The following is a 23,124-nucleotide window of genomic DNA, read 5'->3' as shown; positions in this document are numbered from 1 at the left end:
ACACTACACTATACACTACACTATACACTACACACTACACTATACACTACACTATACACTACTACACTATACACTACTACACTACACTATACACTACACTATACACTACACTACACTATACACTACACACTACACTATACACTACACTATACACTATACACTACACTATACACTACACTATACACTACACTATACACTACACTATACACTACACTATACACTACTACACTATACACTACACACTACACTATACACTACACTATACACTACTACACTACACACTACACTATACACTACACACTACACTATACACTACACTATACACTACACACTACACTATACACTACACTATACACTACTACACTATACACTACTACACTACACTATACACTACACTATACACTACTACACTACACACTACACTATACACTACACACTACACTATACACTACACACTAAACTATACACTACTACACTACACTATACACTACTACACTACACACAACACTATACACTACACTCTACACTACACTATACACTACTACACTACACACTACACTACACTATACACTACTACAACAGAGAGTCTGATAACATAACAGTCAACACCCTACCTGGTTGATTACGTTCTTCCTGAGAATGCTAAATTTGAGAGAGAGATAAAACACAGAACCAGAGACATATAGACAGACATATAAGTAGAGACAGATATCACAGAGATACACAGAGAGAGAGAGAGACGTACATAGGCACACAGAGAATAACAGTCAACACCCTACCTGGTCGATTACGTTCTTCCTGAGAATGCTAAATTTGAGAGAGAGAGATCAAACACAGAACCAGAGACATATAGACAGACATATAAGTAGAGACAGATATCACAGAGATACATAGAGAGAGACGTACATAGGCACACAGAGAATAACAGTCAACACCCTACCTGGTTGATTACGTTCTTCCTGAGAATGCTAAATTTGAGAGATAGAGATCAAACACAGAACCAGAGACATATAGACAGACATATAAGCAGACAGACATCACAGAGATACATAGAGAGAGACGTACATAGGCACACAGAGAATAACAGTCAACACCCTACCTGGTTGATTACGTTCTTCCTGAGAATGCTAAATTTGAGAGCGAGATCTCTCTCTCCATTTCTAAGTATACTAGATTTGTGTTTCTATTTCATTTATACCTGATGATGATTGCTTGTGTTGCAATCGAAACGTCGTATGCTCGTATTTGATTTATTATTTTATCTTTCTTCTTGGTTCTTTCGGTAAAGTCACGTAGAATGGAAATAATAAAATAATTCTCACGACGTTTCGGCCACAACGCAAGCAGCCGTCCTCAGGTGAAGACCAGGTCCGTCGGGGAGACAGCGTCGTGAGAATTATTGAATGTTTTATTTTTATTATTTTATTATTTCCATTCTACGTGATGACTTTACCGAAAGAACCAAGAAGATACATCCCTGCAGTCACAAAAGCTTTAAAATTATTTTATTATGTTTTATTTTTATTATTTTATTATTTCCATTCTATGTGACTTTACCGAAAGAACCAAGATGATGAATCCCTGCAGTCACGAAAGCTAAAAAATAATATTTTTAATTTTTAATTTTAATTATTTTATTATGTCCATTCTATGTGACTTTACCGAAAGAACCAAGATGAATCCCTCCAGTCACGAAAGCTTTAAAGTTATTTTATTATTTTTTATTTTTTTATTTCCATTCTACGTGATGACTTTACCGAAAGAACCAAGAAGATGAATCCCTGCAGTCACGAAAGCTTTAAATCGAAATTCAATCAACAAATCTAACCTATCCGACCACGCTGTTCGGAACCCGCCACGCAAATCGCCGCGGACCCTCGAGCGCATTCGCCAAGCCGCCTCGTCAGGGATCAATCCGCGCAAATCGCCGCGCACCCTTAGGCGTGCCCCGACCCCCCCCACCACCACCGCTCCACGCTAACCGAGGCTGCAGCTTCCAACTTCGGGGGGCTCCACGCGGCCCCAACGAGCCCCCCCTATCACGCAAAGCTCCCCTCGTAAAGTCCCCGCGTCCCTACCGATCGCCTCGAACCTCTTACTTCATCATCATCACCGCCACCAATCACACCTCAACCCCTTCGCCCCACCACAACCGCCACCACTACCCCCCCCCCCCTGCGGCCTTGTTTTCATACCCGCGAGGAGGCGAGGCCCCCGGCAGTGTCGCTAGGCCAGAGCGGTGATTTCGCGCGGAGCTTCGGGTCCGACGATTCGTGTTCAAAGCCTTTCGCAAGGTAATTACGGCGGGGTCGGTCATTGGCGGCTCTCGCTCAGCCTCGCCGAGGACTGAACACGATGCCTCCCCCTGTCTCCCCCCGCCTTGCCTGGATGCAGGACCGTATTTGGTGGCAGGTAACGAGGGGGCAGGCCTCGATCGCTGGCGTGGTTGCGTTCCCAAGTGGTATGGGGGGGTAGTGGATTGTAATCGCGTCAACTCCACGTTCCTCTGGACGAGGACCGCGTATTGCTATTCGCGGTTGACACGCCGAGTCTGTCTCTGGAGAACGGGAGCCCCCGTGGTTTGCCGCGTTAACGAAGCGACGTTTGGACTCCCCCCCCCACCCCGCCTGCCTTCATCTCCTCGTGCTATCCTCCCCCGTGTTTACCGTGATTAGTAACACCCACACACTCACCCACTAACTCACCCAACTCACCCACTCACTAACTCATCTACCCACTCACTCATCTACCCACTCACCCACTCACTCACCCATCCACTAACTCACTCACCCACCCACTCACCCACCCAACCACTCACTCACCCACCCAACCACTCACCCATCCAACCACTCACTCACCCACTCACTTACCCACCCACCGATCCACTCACTCACCCACACACTCACCCACTCACTCACCGATCCACTAACTCACCGATCCACTAACTCACCCACCCACTAACTCACCCACCCACTAAATCACCCACTCACTCACCCATCCACCCACTCACTCACTTGCCCACCCACTCACCCACTCACTCACCCACTCACTCACCCACTCACCCACTCGCTCATCCACCTACTCACCCACCCGCTCACCAACCCACTTACCAACCCACCCACTCAGCAACCCACCCACTCAGCAACCCACCCACTCAGCAACCCACCCACTCACCAACCCACCCACCCACTCACCAACCCACCCACCCACTCACCAACCCACCCACTCACTCACCAACCCACCCACTCACCAACCCACCCACCCACTCACCAACCCACCCACCCACTCACCAACCCACCCACCCACCCACCCACTCACCCACCCACTCACCCACCCACCCACTCACCCACTCACCCACCCACTCACTCACCCACACACTCACCCACTCACTCACCGATCCACTAACTCACCCACCCACTCACTCACCCACACACTCACCCACTCACCCACCCACCCACTCACCCACACACCCACTCACCCACCCACCCACTCACCCACCCACTCACCCACTAACTCACCCACCCACTCACCCACTCACCAACCCACTTACCAACCCACCCACTCACCAACCCACCCACTCACCAACCCACCCACTCAGCAACCCACTCACCAACCCACCCACCCACTCACCAACCCACCCACCCACTCACCAACCCACCCACCCATTCACCAACCCACCCACCCGCTCACCAACCCACCCACTCACTCACCAACCCACCCACCCACTCACCAACCCACCCACTCACCAACCCACCCACCCACTCACCAACCCACCCACCCATTCACCAACCCACCCACTCACCAACCCACCCACTCACCAACCCACCCACCCACCCATTCACCAACCCACCCACTCACCAACCCACCCACTCACCAACCCAACCACCCACCCACTCACCAACCCACTCACCAACCCACTCACCAACCCACTCACCCACTCACCAACCCACCCATCCACTCACCAATCCACCCATCCACTCACCAATCCACCCACCCACTCACCCACCCACTCACCCACCCACCCACTCACCCACCCACCCACTCACCCACTCACTCACCCACTCACCCACTCACTCACCCACTCACCCACCCACTCACCCGCTCACTCACCCACTCACCAACCCGCCCACCCACTCACCAACCCACCTACCAACTCACCCATCCACCCACTCACCCACCCACCCACTCACCCACCCACCCACTCACCCACCCACTCACCCACCCACTCACCCACTCACCCACCCACTCACCCACCCACTCACCCACTCATCTACCCACTCACCCACCCACTCACCCACCCACTCATCTACCCACTCACCAACCCACCCACTCACCAACCCACCCACTCACCAACCCACCCACTCACCAACCCACCCGCTCACCAACCCACTCACCAACCCACCCACTCACCAACCCACCCACTCAGCAACCCACTCACCAACCCACCCACTCACCAACCCACCCACCCACTCACCAACCCACCCACCCATTCACCAACCCACCCACCCACCCATTCACCAACCCACCCACCCACTCACCAACCCACCCACTCACTCACCAACCCACCCACCCACTCACCAACCCACCCACCCACTCACCAACCCACCCACTCACCAACCCGCCCACCCACTCACCAACCCACCCACCCACTCACCAACCCACCCACTCACCAACCCACCCACCCATTCACCAACCCACCCACCCATTCACCAACCCACCCACTCACCAACCCACACACTCACCAACCCAACCACCCACCCACTCACCAACCCACTCACCAACCCACTCACCAACCCACTCACCCACTCACCAACCCACCCATCCACTCACCAATCCACCCATCCACTCACCAATCCACCCACCCACTCACCCACCCACTCACTCACCCACCCACCCACTCACTCACCCACCCACCCACTCACTCACTCACCCACTCACTCACCCACCCACCCACCCACCCACTCACTCACCCACCCACTCACCCACCCACTCACCCACCCACCCACTCACTCACCCACTCACGCACCCACTCACCCACTCACTCACCCACTCACCAACCCGCCCACCCACTCACCAACCCACCTACCAACTCACCCATCCACCCACTCACCCACCCACTCACCCACCCACCCACCCACTCACCCACCCACTCACCCACTCATCTACCCACTCACCCACCCACTCACCCACCCACTCATCTACCCACTCACCAACCCACCCACTCACTCACCCACCCACTCACCAACCCACCCACTCACCAACCCACCCACTCACTCACCAACCCACTCAGCAACCCACTCACTAACCCACCCACCCACTCAGCAACCCACCCACCCACTCACCAACCCACCCACCCACTCACCAACCCACCCACCCACTCACCAACCCACCCACCCACTCACGAACCCACCCACCCATTCACCAACCCACCCACCCATTCACCAACCCACCCACCCACTCACCAACCCACCCACTCACTCACCAACCCACCCACCCACTCACCAACCCACCCACCCACTCACCAACCCACCCACCCACTCACCAACCCACTCACTCACCAACCCACCCACCCACTCACCAACCCACCCACTCACCAACCCACCCACTCACCAACCCACCCACTCACCAACCCACTCACTCACCAACCCAACCACCCACCCACTCACCAACCCACTCACCAACCCACTCACCAACCCACCCACTCACTCACCAACCCACCCATCCACTCACCAATCCACCCATCCACTCACCAATCCACCCACCCACTCACCCACCCACTCACTCACCCACCCACCCACTCACTCACCCACACACCCACTCACTCACCCACCCACCCACTCACTCACCCACTCACTCACCCACACACCCACTCACCCACCCACCCACCCACCCACTCACTCACCCACCCACTCACCCACTCACTCATCCACTCACTCATCCACTCACCAACCCGCCCACCCACTCACCAACCCACCTACCAACTCACCCATCCACCCACTCACCCACCCACCCACTCACCCACCCACCCACCCACTCACCCACTCACCCACCCACTCACCCACCCACTCACCCACTCATCTACCCACTCACCCACCCACTCACCCACCCACTCATCTACCCACTCACCAACCCACCCACTCACCAACCCACCCACTCACCAACCCACCCACTCACCAACCCACCAACTCACCAACCCACCCACTCACCCACCCACTCACCAACCCACCCACTCAGCAACCCACTCACCAACCCACCCACCCACTCACCAACCCACCTACCCACTCACCAACCCACCCACTCACCAACCACCCACCCACTCACCAACCCACCCACCCACTCACCAACCCACCCACTCACCAACCCACCCACCCACTCACCAACCCACCCACTCACCAACCCACTCACTCACCCACCCAACCACCCACCCACTCACCAACCCACTCACCAACCCACTCACCAACCCACTCACCCACTCACCAACCCACCCACCCACCCACTCACCAACCCAACCACCCACCCACTCACCAACCCACTCACCAACCCACTCACCAACCCACTCACCCACTCACCAACCCACCCATCCACTCACCAATCCACCCATCCACTCACCAATCCACCCACCCACTCACCCACCCACTCACTCACCCACCCACCCACTCACTCACCCACCCACCCACTCACTCACCCACCCACCCACTCACTCACCCACTCACTCACCCACGCACCCACTCACCCACCCACCCACCCACCCACTCACTCACCCACCCACTCACCCACTCACTCATCCACTCACTCATCCACTCACCAACCCGCCCACCCACTCACCAACCCACCTACCAACTCACCCATCCACCCACTCACCCACCCACCCACTCACCCACCCACCCACCCACTCACCCACTCACCCACCCACTCACCCACCCACTCACCCACTCATCTACCCACTCACCCACCCACTCACCCACCCACTCATCTACCCACTCACCAACCCACTCACTCACCAACCCACCCACTCACCAACCCACCCACTCACCAACCCACCAACTCACCAACCCACCCACTCACCCACCCACTCACCAACCCACCCACTCAGCAACCCACTCACCAACCCACCCACCCACTCACCAACCCACCTACCCACTCACCAACCCACCCACTCACCAACCCACCCACCCACTCACCAACCCACCCACCCACTCACCAACCCACCCACTCACCAACCCACCCACCCATTCACCAACCCACCCACTCACCAACCCACCCACTCACCAACCCACCCACCCACCCACTCACCAACCCACTCACCAACCCACTCACCAACCCACTCACCCACTCACCAACCCACCCATCCACCCACTCACCAACCCACCCATCCACCCATTCACCAAACCACCCACCCACTCACCAACCCACCCACTCACTCACCAACCCACCCACCCACTCACCAACCCACCCACCCACTCACCAACCCACCCACCCACTCACCAACCCACCCACCCACTCACCAACCCACCCACTCACCAACCCACCCACTCACCAACCCACCCACCCATTCACCAACCCACCCACTCACCAACCCAACCACCCACCCACTCACCAACCCACTCACCAACCCACTCACCCACTCACCAACCCACCCATCCACTCACCAATCCACCCATCCACTCACCAATCCACCCACCCACTCACCCACCCACTCACTCACCCACCCACCCACTCACTCACCCACCCACCCACTCACTCACCCACCCACCCACTCACTCACCCACCCACCCACTCACCCACCCACCCACTCACTCACTCACCCACTCACCCACTCACCCACCCACTCACCCACCCACCCACTCACTCACCCACTCACCCGCCCACTCACCCACTCACTCACCCACTCACCAACCCGCCCACCCACTCACCAACCCACCTACCAACTCACCCATCCACCCACTCACCCACCCACTCACCCACCCACTCACCCACCCACTCACCCACTCACCTACCCACCCACCCACTCACCCACTCATCTACCCACTCACCCACTCACCCACCCACTCATCTACCCACTCACCAACCCACCCACTCACCAACCCACCCACTCACCCACCCACTCACCCACCCACTCACTCACTCACTCACCCACCAACCCACCCACCCACCCACCAACCCACGCACCCACCAACCCACGCACCCACCCACCAACCCACGCACCCACCCACTCACCCACCCACTCACCCACTCACCCACCCACTCACTCACCCACTCACCCACCCACTCACCCACCCACTCACCCACCCACTCACTCACCCACCCACTCACTCACCCACCCACTCACCCACCCACCCACTCACCCACCCACTCAACCACTCACCAACCCCACGCGCTGCGCCTCGCTAATCTCGGGTGATTACCGGAGGCGCCGCCCGCGACTGATCACAAAGGGAGTGTTGCCGCCTGATGCTCCCCCCCCCCCCCCCCGTGTGTGTGTGGGTCGTTCACCAATACATCGCTTGTATCGTGTGTCGTGCGTTCCTAACGGTACTAACGCGTGCGTGTGTGTGCGTGTGTGTGCGTGCGCGTGTGCGCGTGCGCGTGTGCGCGTGCGTGTGTGCGTGCGTGTGTGTGTGTGCGTGCGCGTGTGTGCGTGTGTGTGTGTGCGTGCGTGCGCGTGCGTGTGTGCGCGTGCGTGTGTGTGTGTGCGTGCGCGTGTGTGCGTGTGTGTGTGTGCGTGCGCGTGCGTGCGTGTGTGTGAGTGCGTGCGCGTGCGTGCGTGTGTGCGTGCGCGTGCGTGTGTGCGTGTGTGCGTGCGCGTGTGTGTGTGTGTGCGTGCGCGTGTGTGTGTGTGTGCTAACGCGTTGCGCTAAGAACCCGGCCACCCAACGCCGGTGACGATTGTCTGAACCGGTCCCGGGGTTTTCCTCCCCCCTAGGTCGACTCAGCCTAAAAGTGAGTGTAGTTGGTACGGTGTGTGAACATCGCCACTGGGGAGACACAAGGCGGCCGGGCGTGGTGCTGGCCACCCACCCCCTCGTGTGCCGTGCCGGCCTTCATAGGTGCTCGCTAACAGCACTTGCTGCTACAGGCGTGGTGCTGGCCACCCACCCCCTCGTGTGCCGTGCCGGCCTTCATAGGTGCTCGCTAACAGCACTTGCTGCTTCAGGCGTGGTGCTGGCCACCCACCCCCTCGTGTGCCGTGCCGGCCTTCATAGGTGCTCACTAACAGCACTTGCCCCTACAGTCTGTCAAGCCTATACGGGGGGTCTTTGTCTTTGTGCCGTATAGCTTCTACCAATACAGAACAAAGACTTATCCCATCTGTAGCCGTATACTGTTTCCCAAAAGTATAAAAAATCTACATCATGAGACCTCCTTTGCCAGCACCAAAATATAAGAATAGGTGTTTTTCCCCTTGTCTTTGAGTTGTGCGCCTTTTGGCGTCCTCTGGTCTCGCACCGTTTGAGACAAGGCTCAAAAGAAAGCTGTCTCTGGTGTGGACCAATCAGTTTCAAGGACAATGCATCTATTATCAGAGTGTGTGTTTTGTTTGCGTTCTGACCACAAGCATTGTGGTTAATGCAAACATGAAGGTTTCAGTTTGGTGTTTTAATATGTTAACACAACTGTTCTGTTGCCAGAAGAAAGGGGAAACCCTGTTCTCATAACATAACCTTCAGCAACATTTATTAAGTAAAAACGCATTTGAAAATCCGTAAGTACGTTTCCGCACGTGCATAACGTTTCATCTTCTCGGACATAGCGAAAGGCGAAAATGTTAAAAAATTTTATGAAAATTTACAAAACACATTCCTGCGGAGGGAGCTGGTAGGAACGTTGGGTTGCTCGGTCAATGGCCAGGGTCAACGGCGGCGTGGTGGATTCCACAAATATGGCCGACTGAGGGCGGGCACAAGCTGGCGTGAGTAGGTTAAGCGTTGAGTTTTATAAGGGCACCACGGGGTGACCAGCCCCTCCCTACCCAGCCCCACCCCTCCCACCCCCCACCCAGCCCCTCCCCACCCAGCCCCACCCAGCCCCTCCCCCCCCACCCCTCTCCACCCAGCCCGACCCACCCATTTTTGGATGCACGACGGACGGACGGACGGACACAATAATCCCCTGTGGGCTGGTGGAACCAGGTGGTTCCTACCAGTATTAGTGAACAGCGTTGAGAAAGAGACTGTCGGGATATCAGTGAACGGACGACGCACGGCAGAAGGGCAAAGCAGCGCCATCTGGCGGTTGTAGATACGAGTTTTGTTCGTTAGTGTGGGGGGTAGGGGGTATTACTAAGAAAGGTCGTAAGAGCGGGGGTTGTGAGTCGGGGAGAAATCTGTACAGCGTGAGTGAAGCCGACCTGTGGATCTTTGCGGAGTTTAAAAAACAACGTTGGGCATGAGAGAGAGAGAACTTACTGCCCTCCCGACACCACAAGGACAAAGTTCCACCGTATAGCCTTAACAGGCTAGATTTGAAGCTTTCGTGACTGCAAGGATTCATATTCTTAGGTTTTTTCGGTGAAGTCACGTAGGTAAAAATTTTTAATTAATGAAAGTAAAATAGAAATAAAATAAAAATCACGACGTTTCGGAAGCAACACAAGCTTCCGTCTTCAGGTGGAACCGTCACAGCACGACAGCTGTAACAAGTGAGATAAATTACAGATATCGTGCTGTGACTGTTCCACCTGAAGACGGAAGCTTGTGTTGCTTCCGAAACGTCGTGATTTTTATTTTATTTTTATTTTACTTTAAATTTTTTACCTACGTGACTTTACCGAGAAAACCTAAGAATATGAATCCTTAACAGGCTGTTGGGGCAAGCGCTGTTAGCGGGTTGCACCTATGAAGGCCGGCACGGCACACGAGGGGGTGGGTGGCCAGCACCACGCCCGGCCGCCTTTGTCTCCCTAGTGGCGATGTTTACTACACACCGCACCAGGTACTCATTTGAGTGAGGCCGAGTAGACCTAGGGGAGGGGCCCAGGACCGGTTCAGATAATCGTCAATGGCGTTGGTGGCCGTGAGCCGGGTTCGTAGCGTGACACAGACCCCCACCGGCACCACACGCACATCCCCACAAAACATTCCAATCTCCTCCCTCTCGCAGCCTTTATGGATGCACTTGGGTCCACGGGTCATGGACAGCATGCGACTCCTCCATCTATTTATATCACAGACGAGCATGTTCTGTTAGTGTCGGTCATCTTCGTTGCAATGCCTCCCGGTCAGTCACCCTATACCCTACTACCCACCATGGCGACATGCGAGGGCTGTGGTGGTGTGCCAGGCCCCGTAGCGTAACTCGAATCCACTCCCGGTCTCTCTGGCCTCTTGGTGTGTAGTGAAGGATAATTTGCCCGGAACGTCACCGATTATATTCTTGGTTCTTTCGGTAAAGTCAGGTAGAATGGAAATAATAAAATAAAAATAATAAAAGAAATGAAATTTTTTAATTAATAAAATAAAAATAAAACATAATAAAATAAATAAAAATTTTACATAATGTTTTATTTTAATTTTATTATTTCTCTTCTACGTGACTTTACCGAAAGAACCAAGAATATGAATCCCTGTAGTCACGAAAGCTTTAAATCGAAATTACACCGATTATATTTTTTTCATATTCTTGGTTCTTTCGGTAAAGTCACGTAGAAGGGAAATAATAAAATAATATTAATATAAAACAATAAAAATTCTCACGACGTTTCGACCGCAACACAAGCAATCATCATCAGGTGTGAAATCCACAGCAAGAAAAGTTGAAAAAAGTTACTTTATTCAAATTACTTTTTCGTGTGCGTGTCTTTCTCATCATCACCACGGTGGCTAGGAGATGTTAACTACCTCGCCTGGTGTACAGGAGGTGGTGGGTTCGATCCCGACCCCTGACGCCTGCTGCTGTATATTTGGAGTTTGCGTGTCTCTCTCTCATCATCATCATCACGGTGGCTAGGAGATGTTGACTACCTCGCCTGGTGTGCAGGAGGTCGTGGGTTCGATCCCGACCCTGACACCTGCTGCTGTATATTTGGAGTTTGCTTCTCTCTCTCTCTCTCTCTCCGTGGTCGCGTGGATTTTTCTCCGGGTCCTCCATTTTTTCCCCTCCACATTTCAAATCAACGTCACTCATTTAAGAGTTACTTGGCTTGCGGTAGATTTCCCCGTGATAAGCCACTTCACTGAGCTATAATTTGTGACAGCCAGTTCACTTCTGAAAAAGAGCTACATATGATAATTGTTTTTTTACCCTTTTTATTTAGCCAGAAAAAAGGGTACAAAAAACAATTATCATATTTTTTCTTCTGGCAAATGAGGTTACAATGGCGTAAGAGCTACATAGCTCAGTGGGCCCTTCCCATGTGATGTTAAAAAAGATGTGACCTCCGACTAACCCCGACCCTCTCCGTGCCGTCGCCACCGTGCTGCTCACCGTGTGACCTTTCGTGTGGCCCCTGACGTGCACCCCTGACAGCACGCAGGTGTGAAAACGTTTTCATCGTGCCGTCAAATCCCCAATGGTTTCAAATACGTGGGGACCATCACACTGATGATGTGTTATCAGTGAAAGTAGCCGCCCCCTCTGTAAAGTAGAGAATATCACTGGCCTAGAACATGAACATTGGGTCTGGGACATGACCTACTTCCTCCGTGTGACCCCAGCCCAGTCTGAATTTAGTCACCGGTTATTTCAATTGATCATTTTCAGACGAGGTCACTTTGTCCCCTTGACAGTGGGTCGCGCTGCGATCTTGCGGCGGGGGTTGTCGCAGCCGTCGCTGCGCTGAACGACTCCCGTCCGCTCGGTCATCGTTGGCTCGGATCAAACAAAAAAAAACCTGTTCTTAGGTTTTTTCGGTAAAGTCACGTAGGTAAAAAATTAAAATTAATTTAAGTAAAATAAAAATAAAATAAAAAATCACGACGTTATCGTGCTGTGACTGTTCCACCTGAAGACGGAAGCTTGTGTTGCCTCCGAAACGTCGTGGTTTTTTATTTTATTTTTATTTTATTACATTTTTTTACCTACGTGACTTTACCGAAAAAACCTAAGAATATGAATCCTTGCAGTCACGAAAGCTTCAAATCTAGAAAAAAAAACCTCTGACGAAAGTTTTCATCAATAATTCGCGAACGAAATGAAACGCAACCCCCTGACCCCTCCGTCTCGTTGCCACCTCCTCCTCCTCCACCGCGTGCAGGCGCCGCTCCCTCACGTGCCGATGGCGGCGCTCTGCGCGGAGGCGGTGCTGGACCCGCGCGAGGACTTCCCGGCGTGGCTGGGCGCGCACGGCGTGAGCGCCCGCGTGCTGGAGGCGGTCGAGGCCGAGCTCGGCATCGGCGACTACGAAGCGCTGCTGGCGTGCGCCGCACAGGCGCCCGTGCGCGCCGAGCTCCTCGCCGCCGCCAAGGAGCGCCTGCCCTTCGCCTTCTACGCCGCCCTCCGGCGCGTGGCCGAGCAGGTGGGGCGCGGCGCCGGCGGCTGCGGCGGAGGAGCCGGCGGTTGCGGCGCAGGTCACCACGACGGCTCGCCGGACGCGCTGGCGCTGCACCCGTTCCTGGGCTCGCTGCTCGACACCATCGTCCGCATGCTGAGCAACCTGAGCCGCGAGCTGTCGCATTCGGCCGAGCGGTTCCGTCTGCTGGACGCGGCGGCGTTCTACGGGCACGGCGGCGGCGGTGCCGACGACGACCGGGACACGCGGCTTTCCTCGCCGGGGCACAGCGTGCAGGGTACGAGGCACCGGGCAGCTGTGACAGATCGCCGCGCCCCGCATATGTCACACTCCCGCTTCGTAGGCGTCGGATGATGACGTTTTGGCGAAGGCCGATTGTGAGTGCGTCGTCGTCGTTGTCGGCAGTAATCCACGCGCTGCTGCTTTAGTGTGGCTGACGCCCCCCTCCCTCCGAGTGGGGTAGTCCGCTTGTTCCACCAGAATACGCGCGGTTGTGCCGTTCGGTAAACGTCGGCGACGCGTGCGCGATCGCGTACTGCTGCCGCCAATCCGTATATACGGGTTTCGGGGGGCGTTCACGACACGCGGTTACGAACGAGTTAATAACCGAACCCCGCACCGCGTTGACCCCAACGTGACCCAAAATCCCAGCCCAGCCCAACCACCGGCGCGTATATGTAATAACACGCTGGAGACGGTTTGTGGAATCGGTCCTTTTATTTCACTTCTTGCAGTTCACAAACACTCCCCGTTGCTGGCAGGCAACGGGAAGCGGGCAGACAGTCACCAGAGGCCCACCACCACGTGGCACCCGGAGCCCCACTCGCGCGTGGCCTCTCCCTCTCTTAGTTCCGTGTCTGACCCCGTGTCTCTCCTCTCTCCCCTTATTTAACGCCTGGGTCACGTGGTACCCTCCAGCCAATCCTCAATAGCCTGCGCCGAATGTTCCAGATCCCCCATCATCAGCTCCCGGGAGCACGCCCCTGACTTGTCTTCCCATTGGCTGAGGCCAAGACCAGCGCAACCAATCAGCTGGCTGACATCCCGTGATCACGCCAGGGCCATGCTCCCAGGCTCTTCCCCCATTGGCTGTAAAGCGTGACCGACCAAGCCGATCACCACGTGAATCTGACATAGGCTCTTATTACGTATATATCCCTCTTCCGCATCGCTGTCGCCACGGAGCGCCGTTGCGTCCGGCGCCGCAGCGAGATTGCGTTCCCGTTGCGGTCCGCGGTGCACCAGACGCCGACGGCTACGGGGAGGACGGGGCGGACGCCTCGGCCCTGGACATGGACGAGGACGGCTTGGCCCCCGACGGCACGGCGGCGGCGGTGGTGCGGTGGTCACGCGGGGTCAGCTCCGCGAGCCTTCACGACGGCGCCCTCCAGCCGCCCGATCCCCGTGAGTGAACCGGCCTACGCAGCTTTTACTGGCGGCCGCCCCACGGTGGCGGGATGTTGACTACCTCGCCTGGTATGCAGGAGGTCGTGGGTTCGATCCTGACCCCTGACGCCTGCTGCTGTATATTTGGAGTTTGCGTGTCTTTCTCTCTCTCATCATCATCACGGTGGCTAGGAGATGTTAACTACCTCGCCTGGTATACAGGAGGTCGTGGGTTCGATCCCGACCCTGACGCCTGCTGTATATTTGGAGTTTGCGTGTCTCTCTCTCTCATCATCATCACGGTGGCTAGGAGATGTTGACTACCTCGCCTGGTGTACAGGAGGTGGTGGGTTCGATCCCGACCCTGACGCCTGCTGCTGTATATTTGTAGTTTGCGTGTTTCTCTCTCTCCCTGTGGTCGCGTGGATTTTTCTCCGGGTCCTCCGGTTTCCCCCTCCGCACTTAGAATCGACGTCACGCGTTTAGAGTTGTTTGGCAGCTAAAAATTTCCACGCGATAAGCCACTTCGCTGAGTTTTCATTTGTGGCCAGGCCACTTCTGAAAAAGAGCGAGATAGCAGTGGGCCTTACCAGGTAAAATACAAAAATTTAAATTCAATTTTCCCCGTGCACGCCGCACTCAATCTTAGTTGTGACGGAATAGGACGATGGGATGGAACCCGAATGTCATTCCCGTGTCAGCGGGCGCTGGTGTTCACAGACTTGGTGGCAACGCCTGTGCCTCGGAGCCTTTCTTCGTGGAGTTTGTATAATCTCCCCCTGTTCTGCAGAGTGAGAGTGAGTGAGTGGAGTTTGTATGATCTGCCTCCCATTCTGCAGAGTGAGTGGAGTTTGTGTGATCTCCCTCCCGTTCTGCAGAGTGAGTGAGTGGAGTTTGTATGAGCTCCCCCTGTTCTGCAGAGTGAGTTTAGTTTGTGTGATCTCCCCCTGTTCTACAGAGTGAGTGAGTGGAGTTTGTGTGATCTCCCCCTGTCCTACAGAGTGAGTGGAGTTTGTGTGATCTCCCCCTGTCCTACAGAGTGAGTGGAGTTTGTGTGATCTCCCCCTGTTCTGCAGAGTGAGTGAGTGGAGTTTATGTGATCTCCCCCTGTTCTACAGAGTGAGTGAGTGGAGTTTGTATGATCTCCCCCTGTTCTGCAGAGTGAGTGGAGTTTGTATGATCTCCCCCTGTTCTGCAGAGTGAGTGAGTGGAGTTTGTGTGATCTCCCCCTGTTCTGCAGAGTGTGAGTGAGTAGAGTTTGTATGATCTCCCCCCTGTTCTACAGAGTGAGTGAGTGGAGTTTGTACGATCTCCCCCTGTTCTGCAGAGTGAGTGAAGTTTGTGTGATCTCCCCCTGTTCTACAGAGTGAGTGAGTGGAGTTTGTACGATCTCCCCCTGTTCTACAGAGTGAGTGAAGTTTGTATGATCTCCCCCTGTCCTACAGAGTGAGTGGAGTTTGTATGATCTCCCCCTGTTCTACAGAGTGAGTGAGTGAGTGGAGTTTGTATGATCTCCCCCTGTTCTGCAGAGTGAGTGAGTGGAGTTTGTGTGATCTCCCCCTGTTCTGCAGAGTGAGTGGAGTTTGTATGATCTCCCCCTGTTCTACAGAGTGAGTGAGTGGAGTTTGTGTGATCTCCCCCTGTTCTGCAGAGTGAGTGAGTGGAGTTTGTGTGATCTCCCCCTGTTCTACAGAGTGAGAGTGAGTGAGTGGAGTTTGTGTGATCTCCCCCTGTTCTACAGAGTGAGAGTGAGTGAGTGGAGTTTGTATGATCTCCCCCTGTTCTACAGAGTGAGTGAGTGGAGTTTGTATGATCTCCCCCTGTTCTGCAGAGTGAGTGAGTGGAGTTTGTGTGATCTCCCCCTGTTCTGCAGAGTGAGTGGAGTTTGTATGATCTCCCCCTGTTCTACAGAGTGAGTGAGTGGAGTTTGTGTGATCTCCCCCTGTTCTGCAGAGTGAGTGAGTGGAGTTTGTCTGATCTCCCCCTGTTCTACAGAGTGAGAGTGAGTGAGTGGAGTTTGTGTGATCTCCCCCTGTTCTACAGAGTGAGAGTGAGTGAGTGGAGTTTGTATGATCTCCCCCTGTTCTGCAGAGTGAGAGTGAGTGAGTGGAGTTTGTATGATCTCCCCCTGTTCTACAGAGTGAGAGTGAGTGAGTGGAGTTTGTGCGATCTCCCCCTGTTCTACAGAGTGAGAGTGAGTGAGTGGAGTTTGTATGATCTCCCCCTGTTCTGCAAAGTGAGTGAGTGGAGTTTGTGTGATCTCCCCCTGTTCTACAGAGTGAGAGTGAGTGAGTGGAGTTTGTGCGATCTCCCCCTGTTCTACAGAGTGAGAGTGAGTGAGTGGAGTTTGTATGATCTCCCCCTGTTCTACAGAGTGAGAGTGAGTGGAGTTTGTATGATCTCCCCCTGTTCTGCAAAGTGAGTGAGTGGAGTTTGTATGATCTCCCCCTGCTCTGCAGAGTGAGTGGAGTTTGTATGATCTCCCCCTGTTCTACAGAGTGAGTGAGTGGAGTTTGTGTGATCTCCCCCTGTTCTACAGAGTGAGTGTAGTTTGTATGATCTCCCCCTGTTCTACAGAGTGAGTGAGTGGAGTTTGTGTGATCTCCCCCTGTTCTACAGAGTGAGTGTAGTTTGTATGATCTCCCCCTGTTCTACAGAGTGAGTGAGTGGAGTTTGTGTGATCTCCCCCTGTTCTGCAGAGTGAGTGAGTGGAGTTTGTGTGATCTCCCCCTGTTCTACAGAGTGAGTGAGTGGAGTTTGTGTGATCTCCCCCTGTTCTACAGAGTGAGTGAGTGGAGTTTGTGTGATCTCCCCCTGTTCTACAGAGTGAGTGAGTGGAGTTTGTGTGATCTCCCCCTGTTCTACAGAGTGAGTGAGTGGAGTTTGTGTGATCTCCCCCTGTTCTGCAGAGTGAGTGAGTGGAGTTTGTGTGATCTCCCCCTGTTCTACAGAGTGAGTGAGTGGAGTTTGTGTGATCTCCCCCTGTTCTACAGAGTGAGTGAGTGGAGTTTGTGTGATCTCCCCCTGTTCTACAGAGTGAGTGAGTGGAGTTTGTGTGATCTCCCCCTGTTCTACAGAGTGAGTGGAGTTTGTATGATCTCCCCCTGTTCTACAGAGTGAGTGGAGTTTGTGTGATCTCCCCCTGTTCTGCATAGTGTGTGAGTGGAGTTTGTATGATCTCCCCCTGTTCTACAGAGTGAGTGGAGTTTGTATGATCTCCCCCTGTTCTACAGAGTGAGTGGAGTTTGTATGATCTCCCCCTGTTCTACAGAGTGAGTGTAGTTTGTGTGATCTCCCCCTGTTCTACAGAGTGAGTGGAGTTTGTGTGATCTCCCCCTGTTCTACAGAGTGAGTGGAGTTTGTGTGATCTCCCCGTGTTCTGCGGCGGTGCCGTTGCAGACGTGGCCGCGGTGGGACCGTCCGCGGGCGGAGCTGGCGAGGCCGAAGCTGACGACGCGGCGGGGGCGGCGGACGCTTGGAGAGCGGCGAGTGTGAAGACCGAACCGCTCCATGAAGGTGCCCCCCCAACCTCCCTCCCCGCCCACCCCCTCCCTCCCCGCCCCCCGCCCTCCCCCCTCCCCGCCCCCCGCCCCCCACCCCCGGCACGAGGCCATGGTTGGCCACGGTGGTGAGATGTTAACTACCTCGGCTGAATTTCGATTTAAAGCTTTCGTGACTGCAGGGATTCATCTTCTTGGTTCTTTCGGTAAAGTCACGTAGAAGGGAAATAATAAAATAATAAAAATAAAACATAATAAAATAATTCTCACGACGTTTCGGCCACAACGCAAGCAGCCGTCCTCAGGTGAAGACCAGGTCTGTCGGGAAGACATTTTTTAATGTTTTATTTTTATTATTTTTATCTTTATTTAGGCTGAAGGAATCCGCTGAGCTATGTAGCTCTTTTTAAATCCTTTATATTAAGTTCACTTGCTTGCTTGCTTGCGCGCTTACGACCGTGCAAATCTTTCGGTCGTTTTTTAATCCACTTCCCGTGATCCAATCGAGCTGACATTTCCCACACAGACTCGTTGTGCGTGACAATTAATATTCGTGAAAAAAAAATCCTAAATTTTCCACTTTTTTGGAAAAAAAAAATTGTCATATTTCATTTAAAATACCAATGTGATAAAAATTTAACTCTTACTCAAGTAAAACAGAAATGAATAATAAAATAAAACCGACGCCACACATATAAAGGATTTATAGTGAAAAACTTTGTTTTTACGGGTTAATTTTTTCACAGCCGATTCGGCACGCCGTTGTGATTGTGCGAGTCAGCGGAGGGATCGGAGTGTTGGGGAGATGGACTCAATGTTTACATGTGCCCGGGGTTGGGTCAGTCTGGCGGCTGCATTTTGGGAACGTATGGAATTTGTAGGCGAGGGAAGGATGAGGGGTGTACGGAGTTTGGGGTAAGTGAGCGGAACGCAACGCCGCAGTGGGGAGAATCGCACTCGCCGAGGCAGGCAGGCAGGCAGGCAGGCAGGCAGGCAGGCAGGCAGGCAGGCAGGCAGGCAGGCAGGCAGGCAGGCAGGCAGGCAGGCAGGCAGGCAGGCAGGCAGGCAGGCAGGCAGGCAGGCAGGCAGGCAGGCAGGCAGGCAGGCAGGCAGGCAGGGGCAGGCTCCGATGAAGACGCACCGATGATGAGTCTCAGCAGCTTAAATAGACGCTCCAAGTCTGGTGGTGTTTCATTCAGACGCTGTCTTAGCGACAGACCTGTTCTTCACCTGAGGACGGCTGCTTGCGTTGTGGCCGAAACGTCGTGAGAATTGTATTTTAGAATGTTTATTTTTATTATTTTATTATTTCCCTTCTACGTGAGTTTACCGACAGACCTGTTCTTCACCTGAGGACGGCTGCTTGCGTTGTGGCCGAAACGTCGTGAGAATTGTATTTTATTATGTTTGATTTTTATTATTTTATTACTTCCCTTCTACGTGACTTTACCGAAAGAACCAAGAAGATGAATCCCTGCAGTCACGAAAGCTTTAAATCGAAACGTCGTGAGAATTATTTTATTATGTAAAATTTTATTATTTTATTATTTCCATTCATCTTCTTGCTTCTTTCGGTAAAGTCACGTAGAATGGAAATGCTAAAATAATAAAATAATATTACATATAAATATGAAATATTATTATATTATATTACATATAAATATGAAATATTATTATATTATATTACATATAAATATGAAATATTATTAGTAGAATGGAAATAATAAAAGAATAAAATAATATTACATATAAATGAAATATTATTTTATTATTTCCCTTCTACGTGACTTTACCGAAAGAACCAAGAAGTGGATATGGAGAAAGGAAGTGGCAGGTTGTCAAGACGTCGTGCGGACGGCAGGCAGATGAGTCGGACGTATGCGTTGGGTAATGAGAAGCTCGGTGATAATTGTTTTTTTACCCTTTTATCTGGCAACAAAACTGACACCTTTTTTACAAGGAGTCATGTTTGCATAGACCACAATACCTGCAGTCATAATACAAACAAAAGACATAACTCTGATAATGTATGCACTGTCCTTGAAGTTGATTGGTCCACACCCGAGACAGCTTTCCTTAGAGCCTAGTCTCACATGGTGTTGGACCAGATGACGCCAAAAGGCGCGCAACTCAAAGACAATGCACCATCAAGAGTATGAGAGCTCGGGGGAAGCATCTACACTATAGGAACCTCATTTGCCATATTTTTACTGGCAAATGAGGTTCCCATAGTGGAGAAGCTCGGTGTTCGAGCGACGCCCCTCGCGTTCCGGCGCTCACCGACATGTTGTCTGCCTTGTCCCGTACAGGGGAGAAGTCCGGCGCCGCCGAGGGCAGCCTGGCATGCGAGCTGGACGAAGCCAGCGCCTTCTGCCAGGGGGCGGTGGAGACGCAAGACGACGACTACGACGAGAACGACGACGACGACATCGACGACAACGACGACAGAGGAGGAGGAGCGACTCCGGGCCGAGCGCCCCGCTGGGGGAGCCTCGAACGCGGCGCCGCCAGCTGGGCCGAGCGGGCTCACGAACCGCCCGATAGGTGGCCGGGAAATTTCCACCCTCCGCTGCCGAAGTTGGAAAGTTCAGAAGGTGAGGACCACGGCGGGGGCGGCGGCGGCGGCGGGGTCGCTGGGCGCGTGGCGGTGACGGCGCAAGGCCCGGGCGGCTCGCTGGCACGCGGGGGCCGCCACCATTCGCCCCCCGCCGCGCCCTGGCCCGCCTCGTCGTCGTCATCGGCGTCGGCGGCGCCCGAGGCGAGCGTCGCGACGATGTTCTGCAAGAAGTGCGGGCAGCGCTTCAGCAGCGAGCGCTACCTGCGGCGGCACGAGATGACGCACGGCACGGTGAAGCCGTTCGCCTGCGAGGAGTGCGGCCGCAGCTTCCTGCGCTCGTCAGACCTGCGCATTCACCGCAGGATCCACACGGGGGAGCGGCCCTTCGTGTGCACCGAGTGCGGCCGTCGCTTCACGCGCTCGTTCAACCTCGCGCGTCACCGCAGGACCTGCGTCAAGTACTGACGGGGGGGCCCCGACACGCTACGCCGAGACTCGGCCACGCGATGATGGGCCCTGCCAAGCTGGCTCCGTGTTTGTTCAAACGGCGGCGGCGGCCGCCACGAAGGAAGTTGCGGACCGACGCCGGGAGCGCGCGGCGTCTGCGCCGTCGCCACGAGAAGATTGAGTCGCGGGAGGAGCGAGCGCGGGCTGTAGGGGAAGCCCAGCCCGGGCCGGGGTGACGGTGGACAGGACTGGAGTTGCACGGCGAGAGTGCGTGCAGAGCGTTGGCGAAAACGTGGCAGCTGCTGAAAAATTAAAAGTATCCTCCGATCGCTACGGACGATGACAGTGGAAAGGTGACCTTCCCGAGTTGCGCCATCAGACCCCGTCCGCTTGAAGGAACGGGCCAGACCCTGCGACCGGACGCAACTTTGTCTTCCTGAGAAAATGAGGGAATGAACAGCCGGTGGTGCGGGAGGAGGGTGCTGGTGCTCATGCCGCACCTCGCCGGGCCGCGGGTCTCACACGGCGTTATTTTATTTTTTTACTTGCTGCAAAGTGCTTTTATTTCATTCAATTTTTTGTCGGTTTTCGATCGCAACGCCGCCGTGAATCTATTACAATTCAATTAATTCGAAACTTAAATCCCCCCCCCCCCCCTCCCCGTGACCACAAGTCGACCCGTCCGTTTGTGGGGCCACCGGTTACGGCGTAGTGGGGTGGTGCGGTGGTAGGGCGGTGGGGCGGTGGGGGGCGGGGACGAACACACCGACTGCCGCACAGGACGGTGACGTCTCCACTCTCATCCCCACAGGTCACGGGAGCGACGGCGCTTACGCCCAGCAGCACAGCCCGCCGCCGCCACCGCCATGCAGCTGGCAAACAGCCGACGTGACCGCCGCACCTAGACTCGATCACACCAACGAGCGGTCCAGGGGGCAGCCGCAGCAGCAGCAGCAGCAGCGGCAGCTCCCAGCGGAACGCTTCGTTAGGAGCGACGTGGAGTGCGAGGGGCTGGCGTGCCGGGCTGCGTACACGCACGTGTACGACGACGACGTCGTAGTCGTCACGGACGAACAGCTGGCGCACGGCGGCGGCAATAGTCCCCGCGTGTGTCCCGACTGCGGCATGAGCTTCCGCACGCCCAGCAAGCTTTGCCGCCACAGGCAAAGCCGGCACAGCGAGCAGAAGCCGTACATTTGCGGCGAGTGCGGGAAGAGATTTTCGCTCATCCACAACCTCAACCAGCACCGCCGCATCCACTCCGGGGAGAAGCCCTTCGTTTGCGAGGAGTGTGGCATGACCTTCGGGCGCAAGTACCACCTGGACCGGCACAAGAAGACTCACTCGATACACTGACTGACGGTGGCCGCGGGCAGCGACTTGGAACGATGGGGCCTGGGCGGAATACGCTTACACACTCGTTCTTCGGATGACGAGCGGCGACGGCGATTATTCCGAAGATGTCGTTATTGCGAAGATGTTACACTTGCACAATGGAGCTGCGTCGGGGGTGGGTTGTGGGTGGGTTGTGGGTGGGTTGTGGGTGGGTTGTGGGTGGGTTGTGGGTGGGTTGTGGGTGGGTTGTGGGTGGGTTGTGGGTGGGTTATGCTGGGCCAGGGAAGACGCAACGTTGCGGTTCCACGGCAGGAGCGGTGCCGTGCCGTGCACGCCACGCGCAAAGAACGAGTCGGGATGCAAAGCGGACGCTGTCTCGGACAAATCTTGGAGGAGACACCGTGCCCTCAGTGCAGTGTACCCAAGGGGAAAATTTACGTATCAGCCTTGCC

General features: G+C 54.7%; 1 protein-coding gene across 2 annotated transcripts; it reads left to right on the top strand.

Annotated features, from left to right (window-relative positions):
• The first annotated feature begins 1,971 nt into the window (after positions 1-1,971).
• Positions 1,972-22,841, top strand: LOC133358688 (zinc finger and SCAN domain-containing protein 2-like). 2 transcript variants are annotated; one of them, XM_061577115.1, is made up of 6 exons: positions 1,972-2,294; positions 13,193-13,724; positions 14,693-14,851; positions 18,233-18,349; positions 20,643-20,927; positions 22,149-22,841. In XM_061577115.1, the coding sequence occupies exons 2-6, from the start codon at positions 13,214-13,216 to the stop codon at positions 22,691-22,693; spliced, it is 1,617 nt and encodes a 538-aa protein (XP_061433099.1). In that variant the 5' UTR covers positions 1,972-2,294; positions 13,193-13,213; the 3' UTR covers positions 22,694-22,841. The 2 variants fall into 2 exon arrangements, with proteins under 2 accessions (XP_061433099.1, XP_061433100.1); XM_061577116.1 differs by lacking the exon at positions 22,149-22,841 and having other exon boundaries at positions 20,643-22,010.
• Positions 22,842-23,124: the final 283 nt, after the last annotated feature.

This window comes from Lethenteron reissneri, chromosome 63 (assembly GCF_015708825.2).
Source record: "Lethenteron reissneri isolate LAM-NWPU_2019-01 chromosome 63, ASM1570882v1, whole genome shotgun sequence".
Classification (NCBI taxonomy): domain Eukaryota; kingdom Metazoa; phylum Chordata; class Hyperoartia; order Petromyzontiformes; family Petromyzontidae; genus Lethenteron; species Lethenteron reissneri.
The sequence above is the reverse complement of the archived record's forward strand: the minus strand, read 5'-3'. Positions and strand labels throughout refer to the sequence as shown.